Here is a 27,966-nt window from a genome sequence, read left to right as displayed (position 1 = left end):
CAAAAAAATAGAGAGAAAGAAGAAGAATTGAAAAAAAAGTTACGCTATATAAAATAGTTTTGCATATTTTTTTTATACATTTTATTAATATGATTGATTAAAAGAGTTATTTTATATTAAAAGAAATTGATACAATTAATCATATTAGTAAAACACATGAAAAAATATGTAAAAGTGATTACTCATAAAATTTTTATCCAAAAAAAAAATTAAATAGGTTTTCTCCTCAAAGAAGTAGGTAGTTTTTCCGGAGGCTCCTCAGCTATAAATGTAGAATTTGGTCGGTTTTAAGTTAAGGTTAAGATACATCTTCTTGAGTCCTTCAGAAGAGCGTCTTCTTCTCTCGGTCGAAGCTATGCTATGAATTAGTAAAGCACTGACTTCTCCCAAGCCCGTTGTCTCGTAAAGTTAGGTAGTAGCCGACTCACGCGCGCCTCTGTCAAGTACCTTACAGAGAACTGGTAAAGATTTCCCCCACCCTTTTCCATTAATTGCGTCATATTCTCAATGCTGATCTTTCCTTAATTAGGGTACAGTTAGGCCAGGATTTTATGGCTTTTGTTCGAGTTTACTTGTCAAGAATGTGACTGGCTTTCTTTTCGTTACGTATAAACTTCTGGACTTTTAAAAGGAATTATTGTTTGGGCTAGGGTTTTTCTGGGTTTCTGGTATCAGGGAATTTAGGGCTTTTGATTGAGATTTTGTTTTGTTTTGATTTTTGTTTCTCTCAACTGGTCTAATATGTGAATAACGTGACTATTTGCTAGTCTTTGAGGCAAGGTAAATTGAATTTCTCCGGTATCCCGGTTTCTACATTATGGTATCTGGTGCATAAAGAGCCTCTTTAGAAAATTGAAGGGCCGTTTCGAAAACTAACACGCTGCAATCTTTGCTGTGGTATGCTATTGCGTCGGTACTGTAGCCCAATTCCTTTTCTTACTGTCTGTTGAAATGGTTTTGGATCATTTGATCTTGTCTGTTGTTTGGTTAATACGATGAGAAAATTTAATAATTTATATATTACTTCTTTGTTAGAATGATTTTGAAACTGAAAAATAAGAATGCCTAAAATCTGAATTAAAACTAGCATTTTTTTTGGCATTTGTGATTGCTACCTTTGAAGTGGCATTTTGGTGCACTACCATTGTTTTCTGCCTCCATTTTTCCATCGTCTGTACCGAGGTGCTGCCATAACCCTGCAATTATCTCCTACACCACTATCAGCATGCCAGTGTTAGAATTACCATTTATGTTTTTATCTCACCATCATTATCCTTTCATAAATTAGTGCCTTGTACTCTTGAAAAATAGAAAACTAAAAGAAGTGCCATCTACACCTTAGATTCATAATGTTTTTTTTATTAAGTAAGAGATTTATCAAAAAATGTAATTAGGAATTTATTAAAAAAACGTAATTAGGATTTATTAAAAAACGTTATTAGGTTTATCACTTTTATGTTATGGACGTGTTTCTCAATTGTCTTGTATTTTCTATATAAAGCAATAGATGAAGTAGAACTTATTAGAAAAAGTTGATCATAATCATTTTATCAGTTTATCACGTTAAATCATTCGATGCCCACGCTTGATGAGATTTTCATATTCTGGTTTTTTGGGGTTACAATGCATACTAAATCTAGAACTTCTGTTTTACCATGTCATTTGTTTGAGATTTAAGGTGCTGGTGATGATTGTTGATTTTGCAGTTGTTTGTGCTTTTTCTAGAGGCTCATCACTTTGCTAAATGGCCAATAATCCTCGGTTTTCTGGTGTACAGGTAGTGTTTCCATAATACTATTCCTTGTAGCATTTAATTCTTTTTGAAACAGTTAGTTCTACAGACAAGATTTTCTGTTCTTTGAGTTTCAAGAAATATAGGAGGTTAACAATATAAGATTTTTATCCCTGATAATAGCATTGGTCCCGAAGGAATCATCTATGCGTACTTGCATTAATTTTTTTTTTTTTAGGCCCATGCCTTAAAAGGTTATGGTACTCGAGGTGTTTAAGCCTCTTGCAAGGAGGCTTGCTATAGTAGGGAGTATATTTTTATTGATTGGAATGCTGCTTTTTTTTTTTTTCATCCACTATCTGATTTCTTTTTCATTGGCAAAGCCTCTTCAGCCTCCTATAGTTGGTTCGGTGGAACCCCCTCGAAGTTTTGTTGCACCAATGTCTTCTCAGGTAATGCATCCCTTGTCACCGAGTTTGCATCTCCTGTATATATTATCATTATCAATCTGATAAAACCTACACTTGGCTGCAGTTCCGACAGGTGGTTCCAGCACAGCAGTCACAACAATTCAATCCTGTTCCTTCTCAACATTTTTATCCTGTTGGCCTTGGTGCTCCACGGATGAATGTTGGACTACCTCATCATCATGCTCTGCAACCCCAATTTTCTCAATCAATGCAGCAATTTCCTCCAAGACCTGGTCAACCTGGTCAGCCTGGTCATGCTACACTCCCATCACAGGCAATTCCATTGCCAATTGCTCAGCCAAACTTGCACATTACTTCAGAAAAACCAATACCTCAGATAAATTCTCAAACTCCAAATAGCTATTCACCTGTTTTGGGTGGCCCAGAAAGACCTCTCACTTCATCATATACTGTAAGATTCCAAAGTGTTGTCATTTCAAAATTTCTTTATTTATTATACTTCTTTAGGGATTGACTTAACTTAATATACATACATTTATGCAGTTTGCATCATCTTCTTATGGTCAACCGCATACAAATTTTAGTGCCTCCACCCAGTATCAGTTTACACCTCAAATGCATGCACCTGATATATCTTCTGGGAGACAACTTGGTTTATCATCTGAAAGCCAGGGTACTGCCACTGTTGCACAGTATGCAAAACAACCTTTAGTTCCCACCACCGTGACATCGGTAAACTTGTTTCCTTTTATCCTATTGACATTGAGTCACATATTTCTTCAACACTATCAAATCATTTTTGCATTCCTTTGCTATCAGAAGCTCCATCTTTATCAATTTGTTGAAATGCCCATAATTAAAATTTCAGGCAACAATCATCCAACCTAACACCACAAGAGAATCCCCAACAGATTGGATAGAGCATACTTCTGCTGATGGAAGAAGGTATATGGTTCTGATGGATGCAGACGATCCTAGATTCCCAATCTTTATCTAGGTTACAATGTTCTCTGCTATTTTTTTTTCTTTTTTTTTGAACAAAAATTTTAGATTTGCCATACGTGGACTTTCAATCAATTACTAGCAGACACAGCTAAATCTCTCCTCGAGAAAGGATATATGCATTGAAACAATATGTTGATCCCTTTTGTACTTAAGCTGTTCTCTTTCTCTTTAATTAATGTTTTGATTATGAAACAATCTCACCGTAGGAAGACCAATTTTGACTAGGGCTATTATCTCGTTGAATAATGTGAGCCAGCTGATAATTAATCCCAAGGGATGATGTTGAAGATTGCAATGCCCGAAATTTTTTTTTTTTGATAAGTAATAACTTTATTAATCGGGAACGCAATAGAGATGCATTTTGGAAGTTTTTTATAAGCACTCTACTTAGCTGGTTCTCTGCTATTGTACTGAAGGGTGGGGCTGTAAACGCGTTCTTGTCTTCGTTTTTCTAAGTTCTAGAATGTATTAGGTGTTTCTTGTGTATACTACCTGTGTACTCGGGCTTTGCCTATTACATTGTTACTAATAAAGTTATTACTTATCAAAAAAAAAAATAACTTTATTAATCACAAGATTGCAATGCCCAAATTTATTAGATGCCAATTAAATATTCAAAAGCATTTACTATTTTTTGGTTTTTTTGGATTTGCTTTTGTTGCATGCTTGCTTCTCTGTTGGTGCTTTGTTGTGCTCTTATGGTTTTGCATCAACACATGCCTGTAGGATCTCTTGAGCCTTAAAATATGCTCTAAAATGACTTATAGATTGAGTGAGATGTTTCAGTGTTTGTTACTGTCTTTTATCATTTGTCGTGATTGGTTTGGCATGGCTATAAGCTGTGCACTGACTTCTACAAAGATCAAGGTACATGGTCAATTGGTTAGTCCATCTTGGCAACCCCTGCAATTAGTGGGAAAAAAATTGAGAATGTCTCTTTGCTTCGAGGTGCCACATTCTTATCTCGTCTTTAGTGGACCAAAGTATCGTGCATATTACAATTGCTTTTGACTCATTTCTATTTTTATAGGTTTGATTAGTTATTTACTACATCTTCTGACAGTAAATTTTTTTGATAGGTAAAACATTTTTTACTAATACGAAAAATAGACATAGCCCATGTACATAGGATGTATACATGATATCTGACCATTACTTTCTACCACATGAATCCTGCAGATACTATCACAACAAGAAAACAAGGCAATCTAGTTGGGAGAAGCCTTTAGAACTGATGACGCCAATTGAGGTGAGTCAGGTTTTTCCTCTAATTTCTTCATAATGTATGACATGTTAGTAATGTGATTGAATAGTGTGTATATACATGGTGTATATGCGTGCTGGTGCATGTCGATCCAGTGATTTGTATGGCTGACTTGGTTTAGTACTAGCAAACTTCTCGTTTAATGGATTCAAGTTTTGCTTGTTATTCCATCAACTATATTTTTTATGGTATGGTGAAAAAAATTGCTCCTTGAGTTCATATGGTAGGGTTTTCCTGTCAAGCAGATAACTATTATTCTTAACTTCTTTGTCTTGTTTTAAGGTTGATTGTATCCAATTCATCTTTGGAACTTTCAGATAATATATTTTCAACTCTCTTTTGGATGAAGAACAATTCTCATTTCATAGAAATGTGTTTCTCTGAATCTTGATTGTGGCCAGAAGTTCTGTCCTATATAAAACAGAAACAAGTTGCTTGTCATTGTGACAGTTACTCAACGTCTATCTCTGTCGATTACAAATGTAATGTATATCTCTTTCCTTTCAGTTTCCCTTTTTCTGTTCATTTGTTTCTGGATCAGTGGTTTAAATATCTGTTTTCTTTGCTTCTGTACTTTTGTTGGAAAACATGGGTCTCTTATCTCTCCCTTGGCTGCCTCCCCCAAGTTTGATAATTCATGGTGATAATTACTTCATAATGCTATGCTGATGTATTGCATAGTCTTGTCAAAATATGGACAAACAAAACCTTCGTAGTTTTCTCGACACTTCATGATGACTGCTAATCTGTTCCATGTACCACATTGACTCTTACTCATTTACCTTTTGACGCAATTTCATGGTATTCTCTTTTGCTTAGAATTCCATAGATATTTTGACAATTTTCTTCTACTGGCATAATTTTGCCTCGAGACCTCTAAAGTTAATGGTGTTTTCAATTCTGTTTGTAGTTTGTTTGTTTCCTCACTCTCTTATATTATCTATATATACACTGCATGACTTCCATAGCTTTAAAGATGCTTACAGGTACATGGTCTGCTACTCTATTGAGAGGTAGGACATGCTGTGGGTATTTGCTGCTTTCTCTAGCTACTATATTGCTTGAATGTTAGTAAATCCTGTCATTTATATTATTTCCTGACTATTATAGTTGAATTGCTTGAACTTTTTGTTGATTCTTTAATAAATAGAAGTGGATTACCTCAGGACTATGTACACAATTGGATGTGCATTATTCTTGGCCCTATTACTTTCATCATCCGTTTCAATCTTAGATTCTTGTGTTGACCTAGGATTTGAATGTCAATGTAGGATATATAGTTGTCCCCTTATATAATTTTATCTTTCATCTGATTTGATTGAATGACAAAACGACATATATAGATATAGATATATTGCGATTTTGTGATGTGCTATTTGAGAACCTTCAATTTTGCACTTCTTGCCTCGCTATGAAGTTGTAGTTTCCATATTACAGGCTCCTATTATCTCTCGAATTTTTTATAGGACAGTTCATTTTCTTGCGAATAAATTAATGGAAGTGGCTCACCCCGTCTTGTCAAATCCATTTTGTTTGAGCAATTCCATCAAGAAGTTGAAAAGGAACCCGATATAAGTAAGATTTAACATTTACCACCTATTATTTGCAGACGATACCATGATATCTTGTGAAGCAAGTCCAGGTCAAATCTGCCTTGAGGGCACTTTTTCTATGCTTTGAAATTGTTTTCTGGTCTGAAAGTGAGTTTTGCAAATTCAGAGTTGGTTCATGTGGGAAATGTTTCTAATGTGGAGAGCTTGACGAGCATTTTGGGGGGCAAGGTATTTTCTCTGCCTATGAAATAGTAGGGAAATGCTTCTAATGTGGAGAGCTTGACTAGCATATTGAGGTTTGAGGTATTTTCTATACCTAAGAAATACCTTGGCTTCCCTCTGGGAGCAACTTTCAGGGTCAAGTCTATTTGGAATGGTATGATTGAGAAGATTTAGCATAGATTGGCTGGTTGGAAGAGGAAGTGTTTGTCTCCAATTTGTAGAGTTGGGTTAGTGTGGGTTATTCCTAGAAGGTTAGCAAACCTTCTTGCAAACTGAAGAGGTTTATAAGGCAATTCACATGTTGTAGCAGTGTGGAGGATGACCCTATCTACTTATTGTGGTGTAGTTGGGGGAAAATGAACGAAAGAATTCTTGTAAGACCATGAGAGAACAATGAATGAGCTTAAATTTGTCGTCTTTATTGCTTTGTTCGTATGGGGAATTGCTAGACTTTAATGAATGAAGTACTTATGATTTTCTTGTACTTTTTTGTATTTCTATTTAGGCGTTTCTCTTATATACGTCCTGTATACTTGGGCTGCAGTTTTTTCAATAAAATTTTAATTATATATAAAAAATTCATTTCATTATTATCCAATGAGGCACCTTCCAGTATGTGGCAACTATTATTTAACTGTAAAAAATAACTTGACAGATTGCCGGAGTATGTCGTTAACCTCGCCCAAACTCTTTGGCCTGGGAGGGAGAGAGGTGTGTCATCTCTAGAAAGGATTTCAAAGCCTCTAATATTAAGAAGCTTATAGTTGCTTTTGAAGTTATTTTATTTATTTATTTAATCAAAGACTGAAAAGAAATTGATTACAGGCTTGAAAGCGACTTAGTTTTAGTTGAATTATTATTTTTGATCGGTTAGTTATATTTGAATTAATTCCACCCTCCCTCCTTTCCTGTTCTGTTAATGTCATTATTGTTTCAGTTCTGTTTTCGTTACTAGATTCTAGTTATTTCACTATTCTGGAATGAGCTCGTATTTTCCTTGGAATTAATTTGAGTATTTTATATGCTAAAGAATTTTAATTTATTTGCTTTTTATAACTGTGGCAGAAAGCAGATGCTTCGACTAACTGGAAGGAATATACAAGTCCTGATGGAAGGAAGTGTGTGCTCCAATATTTTTTTCTTTATTAGGTTTGCAACCTCTGAAGTCATTGTTGATTGAATTTTTTCATATTCATGATTGTGTTGCAGGTACTACTACAACAAGGTTACCAAGGAATCCAAATGGTCAATCCCTGAGGAGCTGAAGGTTTCCTCCTACGTCAACAAATTTATCATACTTCTCTTTGATTTTTTTTCCCAACCCTAATTTTCTTTTATCCATGTACTGTCTTGCACATACTTTTGCTTCAAGTTGGCTCGTGAGCAAGTAGAAAAGGCATCTTTTATGGGAACACAGCCAGACACATTTGAGATTCCTCTTGTCTCAACTACTGTGCCTCCCTCTGTGGTTAAAGCACCATCTGGTGGAGAAACCTCATCTTCCCCAGCTCAGGGGGTAGCATCAAGCCCAGCTTCAGAGGGGCATGATGTTGCTGCTGGTGATCTAAAACCTCCCTTGCTTTCTGAAACACCGGCTTCAACTGTTGTAGCTTCTACTACAGATGAAAATGCAAATGGAACGCAGACACTTCTAAATGTTGCAGCACTTTCAGATGCTGTTCCAGAAAATTCTGAAGCCGCTGTCACCATTGCCAGTACCATTCATGCACCAATGTATAGTCAATATAACTATCTTTAGTATACTGACTGTATTTTGCAAAAGGCATGTTGTTTGATTCTACTTCTGCTCGAGTTGTATAGGGAGAATGCCGATAATCTTTCAGCTGAGGATGTTCCTAATTCTGCAGATGGAGCTCCTGCAAAAGTTGTGGAGGTATGCCTTGGGTTTGTATTTTAATTTTAGTTATTTATGTTCCAGTGAAGAATAATGTTTTTCTAGGGAGTTGATGCGATTGAAGCCTTGGAGGAAGTGAAAAAAGATGAAATAGGGGAAAAACTGAACGATATTGGATTGGAAGCGAAATCAGTTGATCCTGAACCCATGATTTATGCCAATAAGCTGGTATATTATAGAATGTGCTGCATCCAATTCTCCCTACTGTTGTTTTTCTTGGTATAAACTAGTTATTTTGACCAGCCTTTTCTCTTTTAGGAGGCTAAAAATGCATTCAAAGCACTTTTGGAGTCTGCAAATGTTGGGTCTGACTGGACCTGGGATCGGGTACATTAATCATGTCAATATAATTATCTGTGTTTTTATCATTTATCTTAGTAACTGACAACAATAATGTGTATAACAGGCTATGAGAGTAATAATCAATGATAGAAGATATGGTGCTTTGAAGACACTTGGAGAGCGGAAGCAAGTTTTCAACGAGGTAAGCCATTATAAGGATGTATTTTTAAGCCATGTATATAAATATGTTAGTATTTTTACTCTGATTTTAGTTGTTGTATTGGCACACACTCTTTATCACGAGACTTCTGAAAAACTGGAAGTATTATCTACCTATTTCTTAATTACACGTGCTGTTTGCTTTTCAGCTCTTATCATACAGTCCATTCTTTTTGTTTCAGTTCCTAAGTCAAAGAAAAAAACAAGAAGCTGAGGAAAGGCGCATCAAACTGAAAAAAGCGCGGGAAGAATTTAAACAAATGTTGGAAGTATGTTGTTTGCTGCTTCGGGAAATTTCTGTTGTATCTTGTCATCTTATTTTGTGCTTTGCATATACTTCTTGTGTACTTGGGCCGAGCCCTTTATATTTATTAATATAATCTTCCATTACTAATAACATTAATTTTTTCTTTGAATTTTCTCATCTTCGGCTGACTTTTTCAAAGGAGTCATCAGAGCTGACATCATCCACAAGATGGAGGTTTGTCTTAGACCTAAATAGTGTCACTTTGAAAATTTTCTTCTTAAATAATACCTGGTTGAAGTTTTGCATATACTGGCAATTTCACGATGCCTTTTCTTTGCTACTTGTATTTTTGAACAATTATCCAGCAAAGCAGTGAGTATGTTTGAGAATGATGAACGTTTTAAAGCTGTTGAACGAGATAGAGAGCGCAGGGATTTGTTTGATAACTACTTGGGGGAACTTAAAGAGAAGGTAGGTGTCTACTGCCTCTAGCGTCTACTCCTTTATTGTTATATTTACATGCCTATATTTGATTTGTATGTTCCCGCCTTTTATTTTATTTTTTGCCTTTTGCCTAGCACATTTCATAAAACCCGGCCCGGTCCGAAACCTGGATTGCAAAACCCGGACCAACACGGTCCGGGTACGGGTTAGGGACCCGGGTACCGGGTCCTTAAAAAAAAAACCCATTGATTTGGTTAAAACCACCCCCCGACTCTCTCTCTCTCTCTCTCTCTCTGCTGCGGCAGAAGCAGAAACCCTAGGTCCCTAGCCGCCGCCATTGTGGCACCGTCGCCGCATCTGTTTGCCGTTGAGATGGGTCGTGCAGTGGTGGATGGATGCTTTGACCATCTGTTTGTTGGTGGCCGTGTGATTTTTGGAATGTTTGGAAACTTGTTTTTTCTTTTTAATCTGTATTGGGTATCGACTTGTTTATGGATTCGTTGATTCTCTATTTTAATGAATCTGTTTGGTTGTTGGGAAAGTTGAAGGAAAAAAATCCAAATTTGTTTACTTCGTCCTTTTCACTCTCTGTATGTATAAATAATGTACTCATCCATGCTCTGTTTGAGTCCAAGAGGAATTTCCTTAAACACCATAGTTTGAGTCCAGTGTATCTGGAATTCTTGATGGTCAAGTCGATGGCTTTTTGAGCTTAAAAAGCCTTCTTTCATCTTTGTGTTGATCTTTACTAAAGGGTTTTATTAATATATATATATATATATAAAAGAATGATTATAATGTACTGAATAAAAAAAAAAAATCTCTATTTCCTCCCCAGTGGTTTGATCTTTGGTCTCTCTCTAGGTCTAACTCTAATTTTCTCATCTCTAATTTCCACTAGATATTATATAATAGTTTGACCTTTATTTATATGTTTTTCAAATCGTTTGACCACCCCGGAATCTACGGGGTGGATGTTTCCATCCTCAGTGGTCATCGTGGGTTGGTCCCCCCACCTCTTTGTGGTGGTGGCCAGCCATCTCAAAAAGTTAAAAAGGATTTTTTTTTTTTTTTAAAGTTTGAACTTGGCCCCCCTCGGAATAGCTATTCCTCAATTTGTGGAATTTCTATTCTCTATGGAAAAGGGATTCCTTGTCAAAAAACCCAACCAAACAACTAAGGCTTTATTCTGCAAACCAAATGTATCCTTGGTTTTTGAGGTACCCTTAGGTTTATGAGGGATTTAGTAATGGTTGTTTAGAGTGTTCTTGCTGTGGAAGGGGTTAAAGAGCGAAAAAAACTCAGTTAATTGGGGTTGTTTCATGGTAGCACATCTGTTACTGCAGTGAAGATTTAGTGATGCAAGCATGGAAGAAGGAACAAGTTGCTGCAATGAAAAGTGATGTTCAGTTTTGGTAACTTTTTTTTTTTTATAGGTAATCATAGAGATTATATTCAAAGAAATAGGCAAAGCCTAGTTACACATGAAGTATACATGAAGACACCTAGCTAGAGGTTACAACAGAAAGAAGAAGATCATGGACACTAAGACCTCATTTGTTTTCTGAGTTGAGATGAAAGTTGAAAGTTGAATAAAATATTGTTAGGATATATTTTTTTAATATTATTTTTGTTTTGAAATTTGAAAAAGTTGAATTGAGATTTGAAAAAGTTAAATTGTTTATTATATTTTGTATGAAAATTTGAGAAAGTGGTAATGATTAAATGAGATGAGATAAGATGAGTTGAGATGAACTGTGAAAACAAACGAGGCCTAAGTCCGTTACAAACTATGACCCCTGCCCATAAGAACAATGACTTAAAAAAGATAACTTTTAGCTCATCCATTGTTCTCTCTTGATCTTTGAAACTTCTAGCATTTCTATCCCTCTAAATACACCAACACATACATATTGGTATCAATCTCCAAATTGCTGCAACCTGAGAATAGCTGTGTAGTCCTCTCTAGCTAGCTAGGAAATCCACCAATCTACAAGGCATTACCGAAGACAATCCAACTCTTGTGAAAAAATCATCCCACGACCTTGGCCACCTCACAATGTAAAAGCAGATGATCAACTGACTCTCCATGCTTCTTGCACATACAATACCAATCTAGGACAATTACCCGCTGTTTCCTCAAATTATCTGTAGTGAGGATCTTGCCCAAAGCTGCTGTCCAAACAAAAAAAGCTGTTTTTGAAGGAGTTTTCGTCTGCCATATGCTTTTCCACGGGAACATAGACGTTTCGGAGTTCATAATTTTTTGATAAAAAGAACTGATTGAGAAAATATCTTTCTTAGAATGATTTCAATGCATTTTGTCTCCGGTACCCCCTGAAATATTTGTGGAGTATAATGTCGCAAAACACTCCGTTATGGACTCCAACTCTCAATCTTGGGTTGCCCTAATGAAGTCAATATTCTATTGAGGGGAGCCATTTGAAAAGACCAAAAGATCGGCGATCGATGCCTCCTTATCTCTAGCAAGGGCAAAGATAGCAGGGAAGGTATCTCGTAGACAATGGCTGCCACACCATTTATCAAACCAGAAACAGACATGCGAACCATCGCCCACAACAAAATGTTCATGTCCTTGAAAGGTCCCCCAAAGGCTCCTAATATTTTTCCACAACCCCACTCCATGAGTGCCTCAAATCTCATTCGAGCATCATCCAACCCGAGCATCCCCGAACTGTGAATCTATAACAGACTTCTATAAGTGCTCCCTTTCGATTTGGTACCTCCACAACTATTTACCCAAAAAAGTTTGATTGAATTTCATCAAGTGGCGAATCTCCAACCCTCCCCCTAGAAATTGGGGTACAACCTGTTGACCAATTGATCATGTGAAATTTGAACTCGTTCCCCTATCTACTTCATAAGAAATCCCTCTGTAACTTCTCAATGCGGTTGGTCACCTTTGTGTTGTGGGAAGTGGGAACAAAGACAAAAAATAGGTGGGTAAATTTGAAAGGGTGCTTTTAATCAAAGTCAACCTACCGCCTTTAGACAAGTATATCCTCTTCCACACAGTCAATCTGCTCTCCGCCTTTTTGATCACATCATTCCAAATCCTATTAGATTTAAAGGAGGCACCCAAAGGTAAGCCAAGATACTTCATAAGAAGCGAAGATATCTTGCATCCCAAGGTAGTAGCTAAAATCTCTATATCAGGGACAACCCTCACTACTATTTCCGACTTCGCAAGGTTGATGCTCAAACCTGACACAACAACAAAACAAAGGAGAAGCGTTCTCAAGGCTTGAACTTGACCAAGTTGAGCACCACAAAAGATGAGCGTGTCATCAGCAAATATCAAGTGAGACATGTTGAGGTCTCCATTCCCCACTGGAAAGCCATGGAGTAACCCACTTCAGTTTTTGAAACTTGAGCTTTTCATTTATGGAATTTATTAGTAATATCGATTGAGATGCGTTTTGATGGTCAAGTCATTGGGAGTCTAGGGTTAAACCGGTAAACCGGTTCCTCATTTGGGTTTTTATTTCAGGAGTTATGGTTAATATTGTGACGAGGGGGCAGATCTGTAAGTTTATTTCTGAGTCAAAGTTAGCCTTCTATTGGATTTAATAGGTCTATATTTTACTGGTCACATTAGGAGTTCTAATTTTAGTAGATTGGGAATGAGCGAGGGAATTCTTTATATTTTTTTTTGTAAGTTCATACCACTTGGGAATCCTTTATATTGAGTGTACTCAAGAATTAAGAGTCCTAATTAATGGTATATTGAGTGTTTTGAGCATGGTGGCATGAGTGTCCTCTCGCTCTGCTGGTGTACTGTTACTGTTTGTTTCAATGTTTGGACATCCGTTGAATAGCAACAAAGTTCTTTCCATTTCTTTCTCTCAAACTCCAAATGGAACTGTTTCCCATGTACACTTGATTAATTATTTTGATTGGTTACATCAGATAAGCTTTTTGCTGTGTCTATTACATATTATTCTTTGGTGGGAAGCCTCGTATTGAAAGCCCAACAGCTAGCTATGTTCTGAAGGTTTCAAGTTTCAAATATCTAAGCTTTTACCGTTCCTAATTTGTTAGGAGCGAGCAAGGGCAGAAGAAGAACGCAAACGGAATGTAATGGAATATAGGCAATTTTTGGAATCTTGTGACTTCATCAAGGTACTCTTCAGACAATGTCCCCCCATCCTTTTCTTTTGCAGGTTATACTATTGCTTATGCATTAACTTCCTGCTTCAGGCAGACAGCCAATGGCGAAAACTTCAAGATCGCTTGGAGGCTGATGAAAGATGTTCACGTCTTGAAAAAATGGATCGCTTGGATATTTTTATGGTAATTTTCTGCCTGTAGTTCTGGAGAGTTTCTACCAGGCATTCAATCTAAATTTAACCTGTCGTGGCAGGAATATACACATGATTTAGAGAAGGAAGAGGAGGAGCGGAGGAAGATACAGAAGGTGCTCTAATGTTTAGCCTCTTTGTGTTAGCAATTTAACCTGCTTTCCTACCCTTCCCGTCATTTTTGGCATAAATTTCTGATCTATAGTTTTTTATTTATTTATTTATTTATCAAAATAGGAAGAATTGAGAAAGGTGGAGCGTAAAAACCGTGATGAATTCCGCAAATTGATGGAAGAGCATGTTACTGCTGGCACTCTTACAGCTAAAACCCACTGGCGTGATTATTGCATGAAGGTTACCAGCCTTGTTTCTTATTTATTTCATATCTTTAAATGAGCACTGCATATCTTTTATTATATATATATTTTCTTACTTCTCAAAAAATATATATATATATATTTTCTAACGCCTTTTCTCCCTCTCCAGGTCAAAGATTTGCTTGCATATACAGAAGTCGCATCAAACACCTCGGGTTCAACTCCAAAAGAATTATTTCAAGATGTTCTTGAGGAGCTAGAGAAACAAGTAACTAAACTGTACTTAGTCTTTGTTGTTCTCGTGACTTTCAGCTTTTGTCACAATTCTCTAGACAAACTTTTTTGGGACTGAGAGACTATTTTGATTAAATCACCCCGTCTTCAACTTGTTTCCTTCCCAAGCTTAATGGTTTATTGATTGAAAGGAGAAGCTGGAACTATGGTGTGGTGGTAAAGTGGTAAATGAATTAAATAGAGTTGGTAAAATGTCATGGTTATGTAGCTGGTTTTCAGAGTTAATGACATTGTGGCATCCAATTCTTAGCTTTATTGCACAGTTTTTGTATACATCCTGTGTTGATGGTAAATGGTGCATATTAATAGATTGTTACTCATCACTAAGATTTTTTAGTTATTTACAGTATCATGAGGACAAAACTCGAATAAAAGATGCAGTGAAGCTGGGAAAGGTATGATGTATCATTTTGTTGTTGCTTATAGGGTGATATTTTATTAGGTAAATAATACTCGGTTAATCTTCAGATTCTGCTGTCATCTACATGGGTACTTGAAGACTTCAAGTTTGCTATTTCAAAGGATTTTTCTCCACCAATATCAGATGTCAACTTAAAGGTATGAATTTCACTCTCAATTGTTGATTATTCTTTATATTATATGGTTGCCTGCTTCCAACAAAAGAATTTTCTCCTCTAGTACCGCATATCATGTTCCTTTTGTATTATTAGAATGCTTGGTTGCTCAAAACTCCCATATGGATGCATATACTTTCGAATTATCTTTGTTAGGACAACATTAACCGATTATTTTGGTATCATTGTCCTTGGAGCATCTTTTGCTTGCTAAAAATGATTTGCCACCTCCTTCCCCCATTATATTGGGTCAAAGAGTGAGTTATGGGCTCAAGACATATTTGATGTGTATTTTATAACTTTGTTAGAGCAAAACTTTTTTTATTGAAACTAGGCTGTCAATTTTTGACACGACTTGGGAACCTGATGCATAATAATAGGATTATTAGGGTTGGGCATAATCAGGATTGAGTCAATTTGTGTCAGGTCAACCCACGTGTGACTAGCCCTTCTCCCCCCAAAAAGGGTCATCCGGTCAACCCGTGATCCAAATCATACTCAGTACATGCATTTCTTCTCACTTTTTTCGGACAGAGTAATGTATACATAGAGCAATTGTATTTAGGAATTACATGCACAAATGGGTTACTGCTTGAGCCGTGGTGCAGTCCAAGACTACATCAATGATGGAAAAGGGCTAGATTACAATAACTATAAGAAAAACTTGGAAGGATGGGCATAAATGACACCATAACTGATCCTACACCTGAGCATCAGGTTACTACAACTGGTGTCTTTCTGTTCAATTTTTAAATATGAGGCGAAGAATTCTTGAAGAACTGGATTAGAGGCAAGAACTTGCTACGAAGAAAGCCCTGAGGAAATTTCCTAAAATGAACTATAAATATTTGAAAAAGTTGAAAATTGAGAATGTGAAACATTCCACCTTGTATTTACCACATCCATGTTTTTCTGGTTCAATTTCAAGTGGCTAGGCTGCAGAATTGCATCCATTGATCTCTTAAAGGCCAGTTTTCTTTAAGGCAGTACTCCCAAGTTTTTTATGAAGATTTCTTGTTTAATGCCTAGAGTTTGCCTAAAGTTTAGCTCAACATTCCTTAGCTGTGGTATGACTCTAAAGGACACTCAAGTCATTACATGCATGGCCTTGCTGATGCCTTCATATATCTATTATAATCTGGAATTCATATAAGATGCCATAACCATGTAAGGTATGCCCATAATACCTGTATATATTTCTTATTGTTGGGCTTGTAGTAACTAAAATTATAGAGGCCTATCTTTACACAAGTACGGGGTTGCTCTGGGTAAAAGGCATGTTGTGTTGCATTCATTCTTCTTTAGCCTCGGAAAGTTTAGGATTTTTGTTAAACTATGGTGAGTTCTCTTCTGATATGAAGCAGTCATGTTGCAGTAAAATAATTGAGCTGGCAAAGGCTTGTTTTCATCTGATAAGCAAATAGATATTTCCTCTACCTATTCTTTCAAAAATTCCTTGTTGCTTGTAGTATGCACATTATCATTGTTTCTTATGCCCTATAACAAGCCGACATAACTCTCTACTACAATGCAGCTGATATTTGATGAGTTACTAGAACGAGTTAGGGAGAAGGAAGAGAAAGAAGCTAAAAAGCGTAAACGCCTTGCAGATGACTTCTTTCATTTACTTAGTTCAATAAAGGTATAGCATGATCTGCAGCAATTAATTGATGCACTCATTTTGTAATGGTTGAGTAGCAAAGGGATTAGTCCATTTATCCGATCATCTACTTTGTTGTAGGAAATAACTGCATCTTCAAAGTGGGAGGACTGCAAACAACTGTTTGCAGATAGTCGAGAGTTCAGGTATTGTTTATTAGTAATTGGAAAAAGGGTACTTTCTCTTAAACTCTTTTGTATTGTCATTTTGGTTAAAAGACTGATGATCCACACCTAAATATCTGCCAATACAAATCGTGGGGAGAGTTCTTTCTTTTTAGCACTTGTACAGTGTCGCACCATGAGCAATTGTTAAAAAGCATATACATATCTTCACTTTTGGATTGCTAAGGAGGATATACTCATTTATGTTTATTTTTATTTATTTATTTTTTCTTTTTGGGGTGGGGAGAAGCTATGAAGGATATGCTGATACATAGAAGAAAGTCATTGTGTTATTTTAGTGTCCTATGAGGAATGATGCATTCATTCATGTCCAGAAACACCTGGTTATGTTGTTCATTAAACGGGGAGTATGTTATTATATTAGAAAAGAAGAAAATAAATCACCAAAAAATCATACCCAAGCTCTCATGGACCTTGAGGTTCAATTTTATTACCTATTCCTGATGTGTTGGTTTAACCCTCTTTTTAGACTTCTCTGAACTTTCACATTCATGCTCGATGAATTGTTGGTTGTGTAGTTCCATTGGAGAAGAAAGCCTTTGCAGGGAGATATTTGAGCAATATATATCACAACTAAAGGAACAGGCAAAAGAACACGAGCGAAAACGGAAAGAGGAAAAGGTATTTAACTGGTACCAATTCGCTCACCATGAACCATGGTGTGATCATTAAGATTCTGATATTGACAGCATTTGAAAATGGACCTTTGTCAAACTCTGCATTATGTGAACAGCAGAGTATTATTATGTTCACTTATGTTTTGCATGACAGTATGTGGCCGTTTTTTTTCCTCTTCTACTATGGTTTGGAATATACCATTCCTGCTAATGATGTGTGTTTGTATTTCTGAAGCTATGGAAGAATTTGCCATGCCACCCTAACTTTACTAGAAATGTTCATTTCGTTGTGCAAACCAAGTTTTATTTAGGCTTCAACTTTACTATGAACTGTTGTTTGGAAGTCTTATGAGTGCACATAAAACCTAAACTTCAGCGATTTCCATCTATTGCACCATTCACTTGTAAAAAGGCTCGGGAAATTTGAGCTTACTTTCCATAGATGTTGCAATTCATATGGCAAAAGCTCATATATGGAGCTATCAGTTCCTGATTCTTTATATTCTGTAGGCAAAGAAGGAAAAAGAGAGAGAGGAAAAAGAGAAGAGAAAAGTCAAGCAGAGAAGAGAAAAAGAGGAAGGACGTGAACGAGAAAAAGATGAAGAAGACAATATCAAGAAACAAAGGAAGCGGCATCAAAGTTCTGAGGATATTGTAGATGAAAATGAGAAAGATCGGTCCAGGAAGTCCCATGGGTCCAGTGACCACAAGAAATCGAGACGGGTGAGTTGATATTTGCTTTGTTATGTTTGGAGATGGCCTTGCTGTTTCTCTTTGTTTCGTTTGGTTTCTTATTTTGTACATCTATGTAGCTCTTTTAACTTTTTTTTTGGTTGAGAAATGGTGCAGCACGCATCCGCTCCTGAATCAGATGATGAGAGCAGGCATAAACGACATAAGAGAGACCACCGGAATGGTTCTCGTAGATATGGGGATCATGAGGAACTTGAAGATGGGGAATTTGGTGAGGATAGGCAAAGTTGGTAGCTTCTTAATCCTCCAAATCACTAATTTTTTCCCCTACTTTTGATATATTTTTTATCATTTGCAAGATAATTATTTTCCAAATTAGCCTTGATTACACCTTTGCAATGTATTGCTATCAGTGTAAATATTGTGTTTTAGCTTAATCAGCCACATCTTTATCTAATAGTGAATTTGGGATCTTTGAACTAATTTAAGTAGCGGCAAGTCCTACAACATTTATAACATTTAAATGCCAATTAAAAAGTTCAAAGTCTGAAGCTTTTGTACAATGACTGATAATTGTTGGGAACTCTACTGATTTGAGCATCTTAGTGATCATATTTGAAGTTCCAAGTTTCTCTGGACCATAAAGCTCAAAATTCAACCTTATTTACTATTAGCAGGCAATTAATTCCTCGTGCAAAATGTGTATATTTATAAAATAGTTATGAAATAGTCATTTTGTTATTACTGTTTTGGTTAATAGGACCCACTGAAGCATCGCACATCTTCCTTGGTCTGAAGTCTGCATTACGTTCAAAATATACAACAGTCGAGATAGAACCTAGAAGTATCTTCCTCAACCTAAAAATTAGCTAAATCCATGGCCCAGCAATTTAGGCAAGCTGTAACGGTTCGGGTTGCTACTTTTTCCTACTCTTATCTTAAAGGTTGGAAATATACAGCTCTATCTGGCTGCATATTGTTGTTATAATTAAAACTCTTGAGCGGTATGGCATATAGGACAAAAATCGTGGAGAGTATAAAACGTGTTGCTCAAAAGGGTTTACGAAAAAGAAAATTGTTCTAGTCTCAAGGATGACGAGCAGAACTTAATGGCTATTAAAGGTAACGAAAGGTCTTTTTTGAGATGTTGAATGGCCTTTCTATTGTTTGGCTAATTGCCTCTCACACCACAAAGATATGTATTAATTCAACATGAAATATGAGAATAAAAAAGTAAAATCACATGTTTTTAAGTGGGTGTGCAGAGTGTGAGGCTTCTGTGTAGCACAACTCTTATGGCACGCAAGTGCTGATGTCTGCTCACCCACATATGGGGAGATAGACCCCAAAATAAATGGAGCAACAACGACCTTTGTTGTTGAATATCATCCTCTCTGCACAAAAACAGTCTTTGGATGTGAGGAAAGGGCATGTTCCTCCACTTCAAAAATATTGGGGGAGATTTATATTTAAAATATGGTATGGACCACTTCCATTAACTAGCCAGCACAAGCCTGTCTTATCGAGCAGGCAAATCATGCTTTTAGGTAATGTATCCCCGTAACATTCCCCGAGCAAACATGCCTAATATCATATCAGTTAAAATTGAAGTACCTAATTGTATATGCATTGTAGCAAAAGAACACGTGTTCGAATTTCCACTCACCTTTTGTCAAATACATGTATGATATATCTTTCTGCTAATTCTACAAGGCGTGAAAACGACAAGAGATAAAATGTATTATCTCGACAATTCTAAAAAAATTAGTGGGTACGTATTATTTAATTGCTTAAACCTATTGTTTGTAATACAAACTTTGTATGATGTTTGCGATGAATAATTGAATAAATTAAAAAATATTAATATCATCTTCCTTTTCGATGTCATGACACACAACAAGCTTGTACCTTCCTTTAATGGTAAAAAACGGTGTCCGAAAGCAGAAACCCGTGTCTGCGCAAGGTAGAAAAAAGTGAATAGTGGACTAACTTGACTCCTAAAATTAACAAATAAGAATTTTATGTGCAAATGTATTTTTATACTTTTCACTAATGTAATTATTTGTATTATTTTTTTAATATAAAAAAATTATTTTAATCAATCACATCAATAGAATATACAAAAAAATAAGTAAAAGTAACTACACGAACCACAACTCATTAACAAAAATATAAGAAGGGGACCAACGAATAGAAGAATCTTCTTTCATTGCCAATTTAATTTTCAAGCTTCAGATTCTTACTTTTCTCTGAGCTACCAACCCCCAACTACCATGAAGAAACATCAACGCTACATATATGTTCTTTCATTACTTGGAGCTGCTAATGCTGGCCCTTTCACTCCTTCATCAGTTATAAAAATAAAAAATAAAAACTAAGGGGGACCAATACCACATCCAGGCCGGAATTCCACTCTCTCCAACACAGCTGCTCCACGCCATGCCAAAGCAAAGGTTACGATACCTCTTTTTTCCCTTCTGGGGTTAGCCCAAAATTGCCATGATTGTGCATTACACTACTCTGTCCCCTGAATCTGATGCACCTCGTGATTGCTTGTCAAATTACTTCAAAAGTGTCAAGCTCATGAGTAATTTTGATGCAAATAAAGTCTACTTCCACACCAGTCCGATCATAGCTGACATCTGTTATTTATTATAATCAATTGGTATTTAAAAGTAGTATCAACACAAGTTGACAGGTTGCAATTAAACTGATCAATTTCTAAGGGTCTTCTAATTTGGCTGTAAAGATTATGGAATGACTAGGTCGAAGATACAGGTGAGAGGGATGATTCCCCATGATGTCGGCTATTACATGCCCACTTTCTCTCTAGAGGATCACAGTATGAAAGTGAAAACCTCTCCTCGAAAGTAAACATTTTCTCCTGGTAATAAAAAAATAAAAAATCATATCCAAATTCGGTTGCTACTTGCTAGGTATGAACAAAACCTGTATGAATCTGTCTAAATCGATTACAATAAAAACCAAGGATTATGAGAATCATGGGCATGGTCAACTCCTCAGTTGTTATGCTGCATGTGAACGCACAACTAAAGAAGCCAGAAGTTCGGGCAGAAGATCAAACAGATACACGTTGACATTGTCAAAAGAGGTGTACATTCCAAGCAGGATCCCTTGCTTTAAAATTCCTCTGTTTCAGGAGCCTTAATTTGAAAAATTATCCTTTAATCCAAATTATGCTTATTCTTCAACAATACAAAGAGTGAACGCAATTCCATAATTAGTACCACAACGTTTGCATGGTTGGAATCTATTAGAAACTGGTGTTAGCTAGTTTTCAGTTGGGTTGACCAGATTTTTATTATTTATATTCTATTAAGATTTTTTCTTCCATTATTTTAAGGTCATGTTTGTATGTTGAATTAAGACAAGATCAATTAAGTTCTTTATTAATAGTAATAAGTTGATATGGTGGAGTGAGTTTTGTGGAGTCTACTTAAAATGAGTTTAAATGTATTTAAATGTTAAGATGAATTTAGATAAAATATTTTTCATATATTTACGAGAAGTTGAAAAAGGTTGTGGGTCTCACGTGTAAAAATGTGTTTAGTTAAAAATATTATAAATTTTATGTATAAAAAAATTTTAAATTGAGATAAATTTAATAATTTAAAAATTAAATATTTAAATATTAGACTCAACTTAACAGTTCAGTTCAAATTCTAAACGGACCTCTAAAACTTTTTTATTTATTTTTATCGTTTGAAGTTCAATTTAAAATAATAATTAATTTAGAAATGCAAAATGATTTTTCTTGGTTTTACAAATTTCAACGGGGTCAGTCAGCTCCGCTCGAGAGCAGTCCAATGCTCTTGATGTTCCCTTTTTGGTTTGTCTATTACTTTTATAATAATATCCGTACATTTTTCGTCAAGTAAAAAATATTGATTCGTAATTCCAGATCTGCCCCTCCTTCCTCTCGGTCTCTATAAATTTCTCCCCCAACAGACACTGCTCTATGTCTCGTGTTGTCTCGGCGGTTCTAGAGAGAGCAAGAAAGAAGATGTCGTCCAAGGTCAGCACCCTTTGCGTGGTAGCAGCCCTCCTCTTCTACACACTAACCTACGCCACTGCCAGGCCAGAGCCCACATTTGCAGACATCCTTCCCTTGAAAACTCAGCATGGGGTACGCAGATTTTCTCAAATCATATCATTTTTGTTTTCTTTTTAACTCGGCAGCTTTTAGATGAAACTTTTATGGGTTTTGCTTAATATGCTTCTTTGACATTTTTTTTTGGTTGTCTGAAGGATGCTGAACTAGGGAAAGTTAAGGTGGAGGAAATTTGTGAAGGAGCTGGGGAAGAAGAGTGTTTAGAGAGAAGAACACTAGCGGCTCACATCGATTATATCTACACCCAGAAGCATAAGCCTTGAAATTTCTCATACAGTAGTAATCTTGTCATTTCTGGGTTATTTGTTTTTGTATTCCTCATACAAGAAGAGTGTTTTTGTATTCCTTTCTTGTAGGAAAGAGTCTGTATTGATAGACAGATTATCTAGTTCTTCCATTATATTCCAGTGCAGAGTTTGTATACTTGGTGGAGATTTCTCTTTCTGATCCTTTTCTGAAGGACCTCGTGGTTATAAACACTGCAATTTGATCAAATTAATTAAATTGTCATACTTCCGTAATATCAAGTTCTATGAAAATCAAGCATCATGTTTTAGATGGCATTTCCAGAAACAAAAATTAAGATTTAGCAAAAAAGACAGATGCAGGTAATAATGATCAAGCAACACTCCTCTGTCTTTCCTTTTTCACCATATCGTAAAAGTGAGAACACTTCTGCTCTAGAACAATAATTTGGAATGATGTCCTCCCATCGTCTAAATCCAGAAGGTTTTGACTTACCTCGTGATTATCATGTTCATATTTCCAGATTATTCGTCTCTTATAGTACTGTTTATTATTTGCGGACTTTTATGTTCATTTAATTATAGAACATACAGATATGATTTACGCATGCACAATGAAGGACTTCCATTGAATCACAGAGTCCGACCAACTTACCTACCATTTATAAGGACTACGTAACCAAGATTTCGATTAGCTTTAGAAATAAATGAAACCTCAGGAAAGGAACATGTGGCACGTACGTGCATACCATGGATCAGTCTCAGAAGAGTGTTGTAGAAATACAGATAAACTCCGATATTAATTTGTTGCGGCAGCGTATACCTGCAGGCATCTTATAGGTACATGGGAGTATCACTATCTTATCCGAAGCCTTCACTTTAATTATTATTGCCATTAAAATCTTTAACAGCAATGCCTACATACGTACGTATAAAGCTCCCTACAAAATAATCCATTGTTCTCTTTCTCCCAATGGAATTTTCAACATATGAATCATTTCATCTCCTTATACTTCACCCCTTTAACCAGTGAATACTAAGGATCTTAATATTTTTTGTATGTAACATTTTCTGGTACAAGATATTGATACCAATTGAAATTACTATGTGGCCAAATTCAACAATCTGAGCTCGGAAGATTATTACATATTATAATAAGATAAATGCTTTAGTTATAAAGATATTTTATAAAAATAAATTTATAAACTGACGTGATTTGATATAATACGTTAGATTATACTATATATATATATAAGTTTTGTGGCACAAGCAGAAATCAAATTTAACTGCATCTTCATATAAACTAGTCTATGTTTATAATATTGTCAAACCTAATCGAGATTGACTTTTCTGATCTCTTCTAGTTTTCTTAATTTCTTTAGCTACCTAATCCTTCGATGCAGTTTTTTCTTCTGTAATTTCAATGCATGTCCGCACGGAGCAGGAGGTTAGGCCTAAAACAACAGACGCGCATTATTGTGTGCAGCATCATTAATTTCATCTACTTGGGTTTTGCAAAATGTTCGTGGTAAATGGCAAGCTTCTATCATTAAATATAGGAAATGAAAGCGCTGTTACAGGCAATATTGCAGTGATCAGTGTCCTGCTTTTCGATGGTGTCATCAAAATATGAATGTATGATCGATCAGCCATGTGCCTTGAGCTTTGCGCAATACATTATTGTTGATAATATCAGCAGGTAAACAGTACAAAATGAACTTATTAAGAGTATTAGTATTGATCTACACACATACATATATATATATATATATATGTAAAATTATCTCTTTTGCATGAGTAATATTATGTATAATCTTTATTTGGAGACTACAATGCAAGTTTAGATAATTTTATCTATAAATTTTTTTTAAATTATAAAAATATCCCTCCTAAAATGATATTTTTTCTTATTTAATAAAGGGTCTGCACATATAATACCCAAGTGGAGATTGTAAATAAAATTTTTCATTTTGCATAACCACTTGCCATTCAAGCAAAATTCTCACATTGGCTTATTATTATTAATTTTTTGTTAAAATCAATTTTTTTATATATATTTTTTACAATTAGTATTCATTACATACATTTGACATTAATAATACAAATACAATAATAAAAAATATAATTTTTTTATATATTATATTAAAAATATAATAAAATTAAAAATATATATAATATTATAATAATAAAATGAATATGCATGTGAAAATTTGTTATATTGTTAAAGGAGAGAAAAAATGAAAGAATTGTTAGAGAGAGAGTGAGAGGAGAGAGAAATAATGATTAAAATATATTTTGTAGAGTGAATAGTAGTTATTCAAATTTAGATAAACATTGTTCATAACTAGCTAAATATTTAAATATGCATAAACTAATGTAGATAATTTTATGATCATATTATACAAATATGACTTTATATATATATATATATATATATATATATATATATATATATATACACACGAATAGACCAATATGAATGCTCTAATGCGTGCACTCTGGCCAAAAAAACACTGTTTTTGGATATGTGGTCGAATTGTGCATATGTAATTCATTTTTTGGCCCCTTGTCGAAAGAGTGTGCCAACCATGACAACGAAAGGCTTCTCTAATGCAGCCATACCCATAGATTTATGCACTAAAGCACGTCATCCACAAAATTTTGCATGATCACTAATTAAGCACCATTCTCAATCACCAACTTGCCGCTGATCTTTCTTTCTCACAACTGTTTAGTCATATATATATATATAAATTATGTCAATCACCTAAAATTTCAATGACAAGATAGATTTTTTGTATGACCCTTTGTAAGAATGCTCCTAGTCGACATGGTCAATAATGGCAAACCATGAATCATTCTCTCTAGAAACAAACAGCGACCATATTAAATGGCACTTGGCAAAAATGGAGAGGCAATGGTACCAGAGATATTGAATGTTATTTGTTTGGCGGCATCTCGAATAGTATGTCAGCAGGGGTTCCTGTATCTCCATGATTATGACACCATGACGAATGGTGGATGTCTCTTTGGCTGACCATGTAATAATATATATATATATATATATATATATGAAAAATCTATATATTGTGGCAAGTAGTTTTGTTTGGTTAATTATTATATGGCTGCAGAATTTCTTCCTGGATTGGTTTGACATTTCATGATTTCATGCCGTACGCAATGAAGTGTTTTTTTCCAAGTGTTAATTAATAAAAAAAAAATCTTCTTACAAGCGATTTCGTGTACCAAATTGCGTATCAATATTAAATATAAGATATTTTTTTAATTTATTTTTATAATAAAAAAATTATGTAAGTGTTGGTACGCGATTTGATGCGTAAAATCACTTATACCTAGCAAATCCCATTAATAAATTAATCTGCAAAAAGTTTGGGCCACTTTGATTTGAGAGGACATTTCATTTCTTTCCTAATCCAGAATGAGTGTTGATAACCAAATAAGGCCCATCCTAAAACAACGAGCCGTACGGATCGCAGGCCAAGCTTGTCGCCACTACTCCATGGGCTCCCGCCATTATAATGATCCACCCGCACAAAAACGACGAGCTTTGAATCTTGAAGGTTGACTTGATAGAAAGCTTAATTGGTAAGTTGAAGCAGGGGCAACAAATATGTACGTGGGAGTAATACGTGCTCAACAAGAACAACCCAAAGAAAACAAAAGTTCACGAGGCATGCAAACAATTAGAAGAGTAATCTGCTTTATCATCACGTATTTTTTGGCTCTGTTTTGGTCAATATCCACATTAGAAGTCCAGAAAGTGGACGCGAGAAAAAAAGCAAGTGTTTTAGCTTGAGTTTTCTGTCTGATTCCCGGCACTGCAAATGAAATTGTATGCCTAAATCAATGAAATAGAAATTTGAGGATCGGGAAGAAGGAAACAACAACAAAACGGGCAAAAAAAAAAAAAAAAAAAAAAAAGGAAAAATGAATGGCATATTGCCGCCGTGTGGGCTCTACACGGTTTTAGTAAAGGCCTCAAGAACCCTCATTGCCATCAAGTGTACAATGTCAACAAAAAAAGAGACTTTGACGGACAGACGATGAATTGTTGCATAAGTCATAGCTATATGGCGTTGACTGCTCAAAGAGTGAAAACTTAAAAAGACAAACATATATAATTGTGTTTTGTGATAGTGTCCAACACTATCATCCATAGAGTGAAAAGAAAGCTCTCGGAGATAGGTGTCCAGCTAGGTCCTTCTGGACACCCCAAACAAAAGGCGAAAACATTATCACAACTCTTGTAAGTTGTTTTTTTGCTTTGTTTTCTCATCATGTGGTTTTGCTTTATTGCTGATTTGGTATTTTACACATGATTTGTCTAGCTTTTGGGGCTTGGTCGGGGGAGGTTGGATTGGGTTCCGCCTATTTTATGCATATCAATCTAAAATATAAATTATTTTGTTTTGGAGTTGCAGATATTATTCATCTTGTGAAACTATGACGCCCTTTGGAACAGAGCAGTCCCATCCCATTTGGTCAATCTCTCAGTTATAGAGTTGCTTTTTCTGTTTTTCCAGTATTGGATTTCAGGGTCTAATTGCATGCAGAGGCAAGAGTTTAGGGTGGGCTTGCATGTTTGAGAATGAAACAAAGAGAGAGATCATTTCATACCAATGGAAGAATCTTATTAGAGAATCTCATTACTTCTAGTAATGGAAAATGCATTTCTATTCGCCATTTCTCTGCTGACGAGCTCATCAGAGCAACATACAACTTCGATCCACGTCACATTGTACAAAATTGTCCATTACCTCTGTAATATGGGATTAGAGTTGACGAGCTCGATGATCTTAAGCTTAGTTATGTCATGTATAAGGGCTCTTACTGATCGCCCAGTTATCATAAAAAAGTTCATGAGGGTGGTGAGGGAGAATGAAGTTAGGTCCAGTGCTATCTATGACATTATCATCACGTCCCAAATGAGCAGTCACAAGAATGTTTTAAAGCTCTTAGGCTGCTGTTTAGAGTTTCCTGTACCGGTTCTCGTTCATGAATTTGCAAAAAATGGTGGAGGTTTTGGGGCGGATGAAATCCTGCCATGGAAAACTAGGCTGCGGATTGCCAAGGAGCTTGCTAATGCAATAACATATCTTCATACTGCTCTTTGTAGGCCAGTCATTCATAGGGATATAAGACCCAGCTAAGTTTTTTGGACCATAACTAGGTTCCCAAGTTCTGCAACTTCTCACTGATCACCATGACAATCCCTCAGCAATCTTATGCAAATGAAGACTTCAAAGGAACTTTTGGGCACTCTGACCTTGCAGCCTACTTGGTGTCTGGCTCCTTTTCAGAGAAAAGTGACGTCTATAGCTTAGGTATGCTTCTGCTTCTGCTTAGGTGTACCTCTGGCACCAACATATCCCTCATTAGTTCAGTATGTGAAAGATTGTGTTTGTAATGATCTGCTAACCGAAATTGTGGATCCTAAAACTTGTAGGGAGGGAGGGGAAGAAGATGGGCAAGCACGACAAGTGAAAGCTTTCTTGGCATTAGCGTTGGCATGCACCCAAGAGAAGCATGAAGAAAGGCCAGATATGATTGATGTGGCAAAAAAACTCACCCAGATTCAGAAATCCATTTGA

At 35.8% G+C, this 27,966-nt stretch overlaps 2 protein-coding genes and 1 pseudogene across 7 annotated transcripts; all 3 read left to right on the top strand.

Moving 5' to 3' along the window:
• Window positions 1–283: 283 nt before the first annotated feature.
• Window positions 284–18,465, top strand: LOC108983126 (pre-mRNA-processing protein 40A-like). Of its 6 annotated transcripts, XM_018954668.2 has the most exons (32): window positions 284–461; window positions 768–897; window positions 1,707–1,777; window positions 2,116–2,184; window positions 2,267–2,614; window positions 2,707–2,895; window positions 3,032–3,108; window positions 4,348–4,417; window positions 5,409–5,499; window positions 6,863–6,918; window positions 7,273–7,325; window positions 7,417–7,474; window positions 7,580–7,941; window positions 8,029–8,101; window positions 8,168–8,290; window positions 8,381–8,449; window positions 8,529–8,606; window positions 8,806–8,892; window positions 9,070–9,104; window positions 9,236–9,341; window positions 13,377–13,457; window positions 13,536–13,628; window positions 13,699–13,752; window positions 13,874–13,990; window positions 14,123–14,221; window positions 14,595–14,642; window positions 14,716–14,805; window positions 16,357–16,464; window positions 16,564–16,628; window positions 17,186–17,288; window positions 17,795–18,007; window positions 18,134–18,465. In XM_018954668.2, the coding sequence occupies exons 3-32, from the start codon at window positions 1,745–1,747 to the stop codon at window positions 18,269–18,271; spliced, it is 3,186 nt and encodes a 1,061-aa protein (XP_018810213.1). In that variant the 5' UTR covers window positions 284–461; window positions 768–897; window positions 1,707–1,744; the 3' UTR covers window positions 18,272–18,465. The 6 variants fall into 6 exon arrangements, with proteins under 6 accessions (XP_018810213.1, XP_018810215.1, XP_018810218.1 ...); XM_018954670.2 differs by lacking the exon at window positions 768–897 and having other exon boundaries at window positions 2,125–2,184; XM_018954673.2 differs by lacking the exon at window positions 768–897 and having other exon boundaries at window positions 5,409–5,445.
• A 3,499-nt stretch (window positions 18,466–21,964) lies between these two features.
• Window positions 21,965–22,607, top strand: LOC108983129 (phytosulfokines 5-like). The gene is made up of 2 exons (XM_018954676.2): window positions 21,965–22,124; window positions 22,247–22,607. The coding sequence occupies exons 1-2, from the start codon at window positions 22,002–22,004 to the stop codon at window positions 22,370–22,372; spliced, it is 249 nt and encodes an 82-aa protein (XP_018810221.2). The 5' UTR covers window positions 21,965–22,001; the 3' UTR covers window positions 22,373–22,607.
• Window positions 22,608–26,963: 4,356 nt separating this feature from the next.
• LOC108983113 lies at window positions 26,964–27,966 on the top strand (annotated as a pseudogene).

This window comes from Juglans regia, chromosome 13 (assembly GCF_001411555.2).
Source record: "Juglans regia cultivar Chandler chromosome 13, Walnut 2.0, whole genome shotgun sequence".
Taxonomy (NCBI): Eukaryota; Viridiplantae; Streptophyta; class Magnoliopsida; order Fagales; family Juglandaceae; genus Juglans; species Juglans regia.
This window is presented reverse-complemented; position numbering and strand designations above follow the sequence as displayed.

Coding starts and splice junctions, on each gene's coding strand:
- LOC108983126 (XM_018954667.2), top strand. CDS start 1,745: ATGGCCAATAATCCTCGGTTTTCTGGTGTACAG. Junction 2,185..2,266: donor TTGCACCAATGTCTTCTCAG/GTAATGCATCCC, acceptor ACTTGGCTGCAG/TTCCGACAGGTGGTTCCAGC. Junction 18,008..18,133: donor ACCACAAGAAATCGAGACGG/GTGAGTTGATAT, acceptor GAAATGGTGCAG/CACGCATCCGCTCCTGAATC.
- LOC108983129 (XM_018954676.2), top strand. CDS start 22,002: ATGTCGTCCAAGGTCAGCACCCTTTGCGTGGTAGCAGCCCTCCTCTTC. Junction 22,125..22,246: donor CCTTGAAAACTCAGCATGGG/GTACGCAGATTT, acceptor GGTTGTCTGAAG/GATGCTGAACTAGGGAAAGT.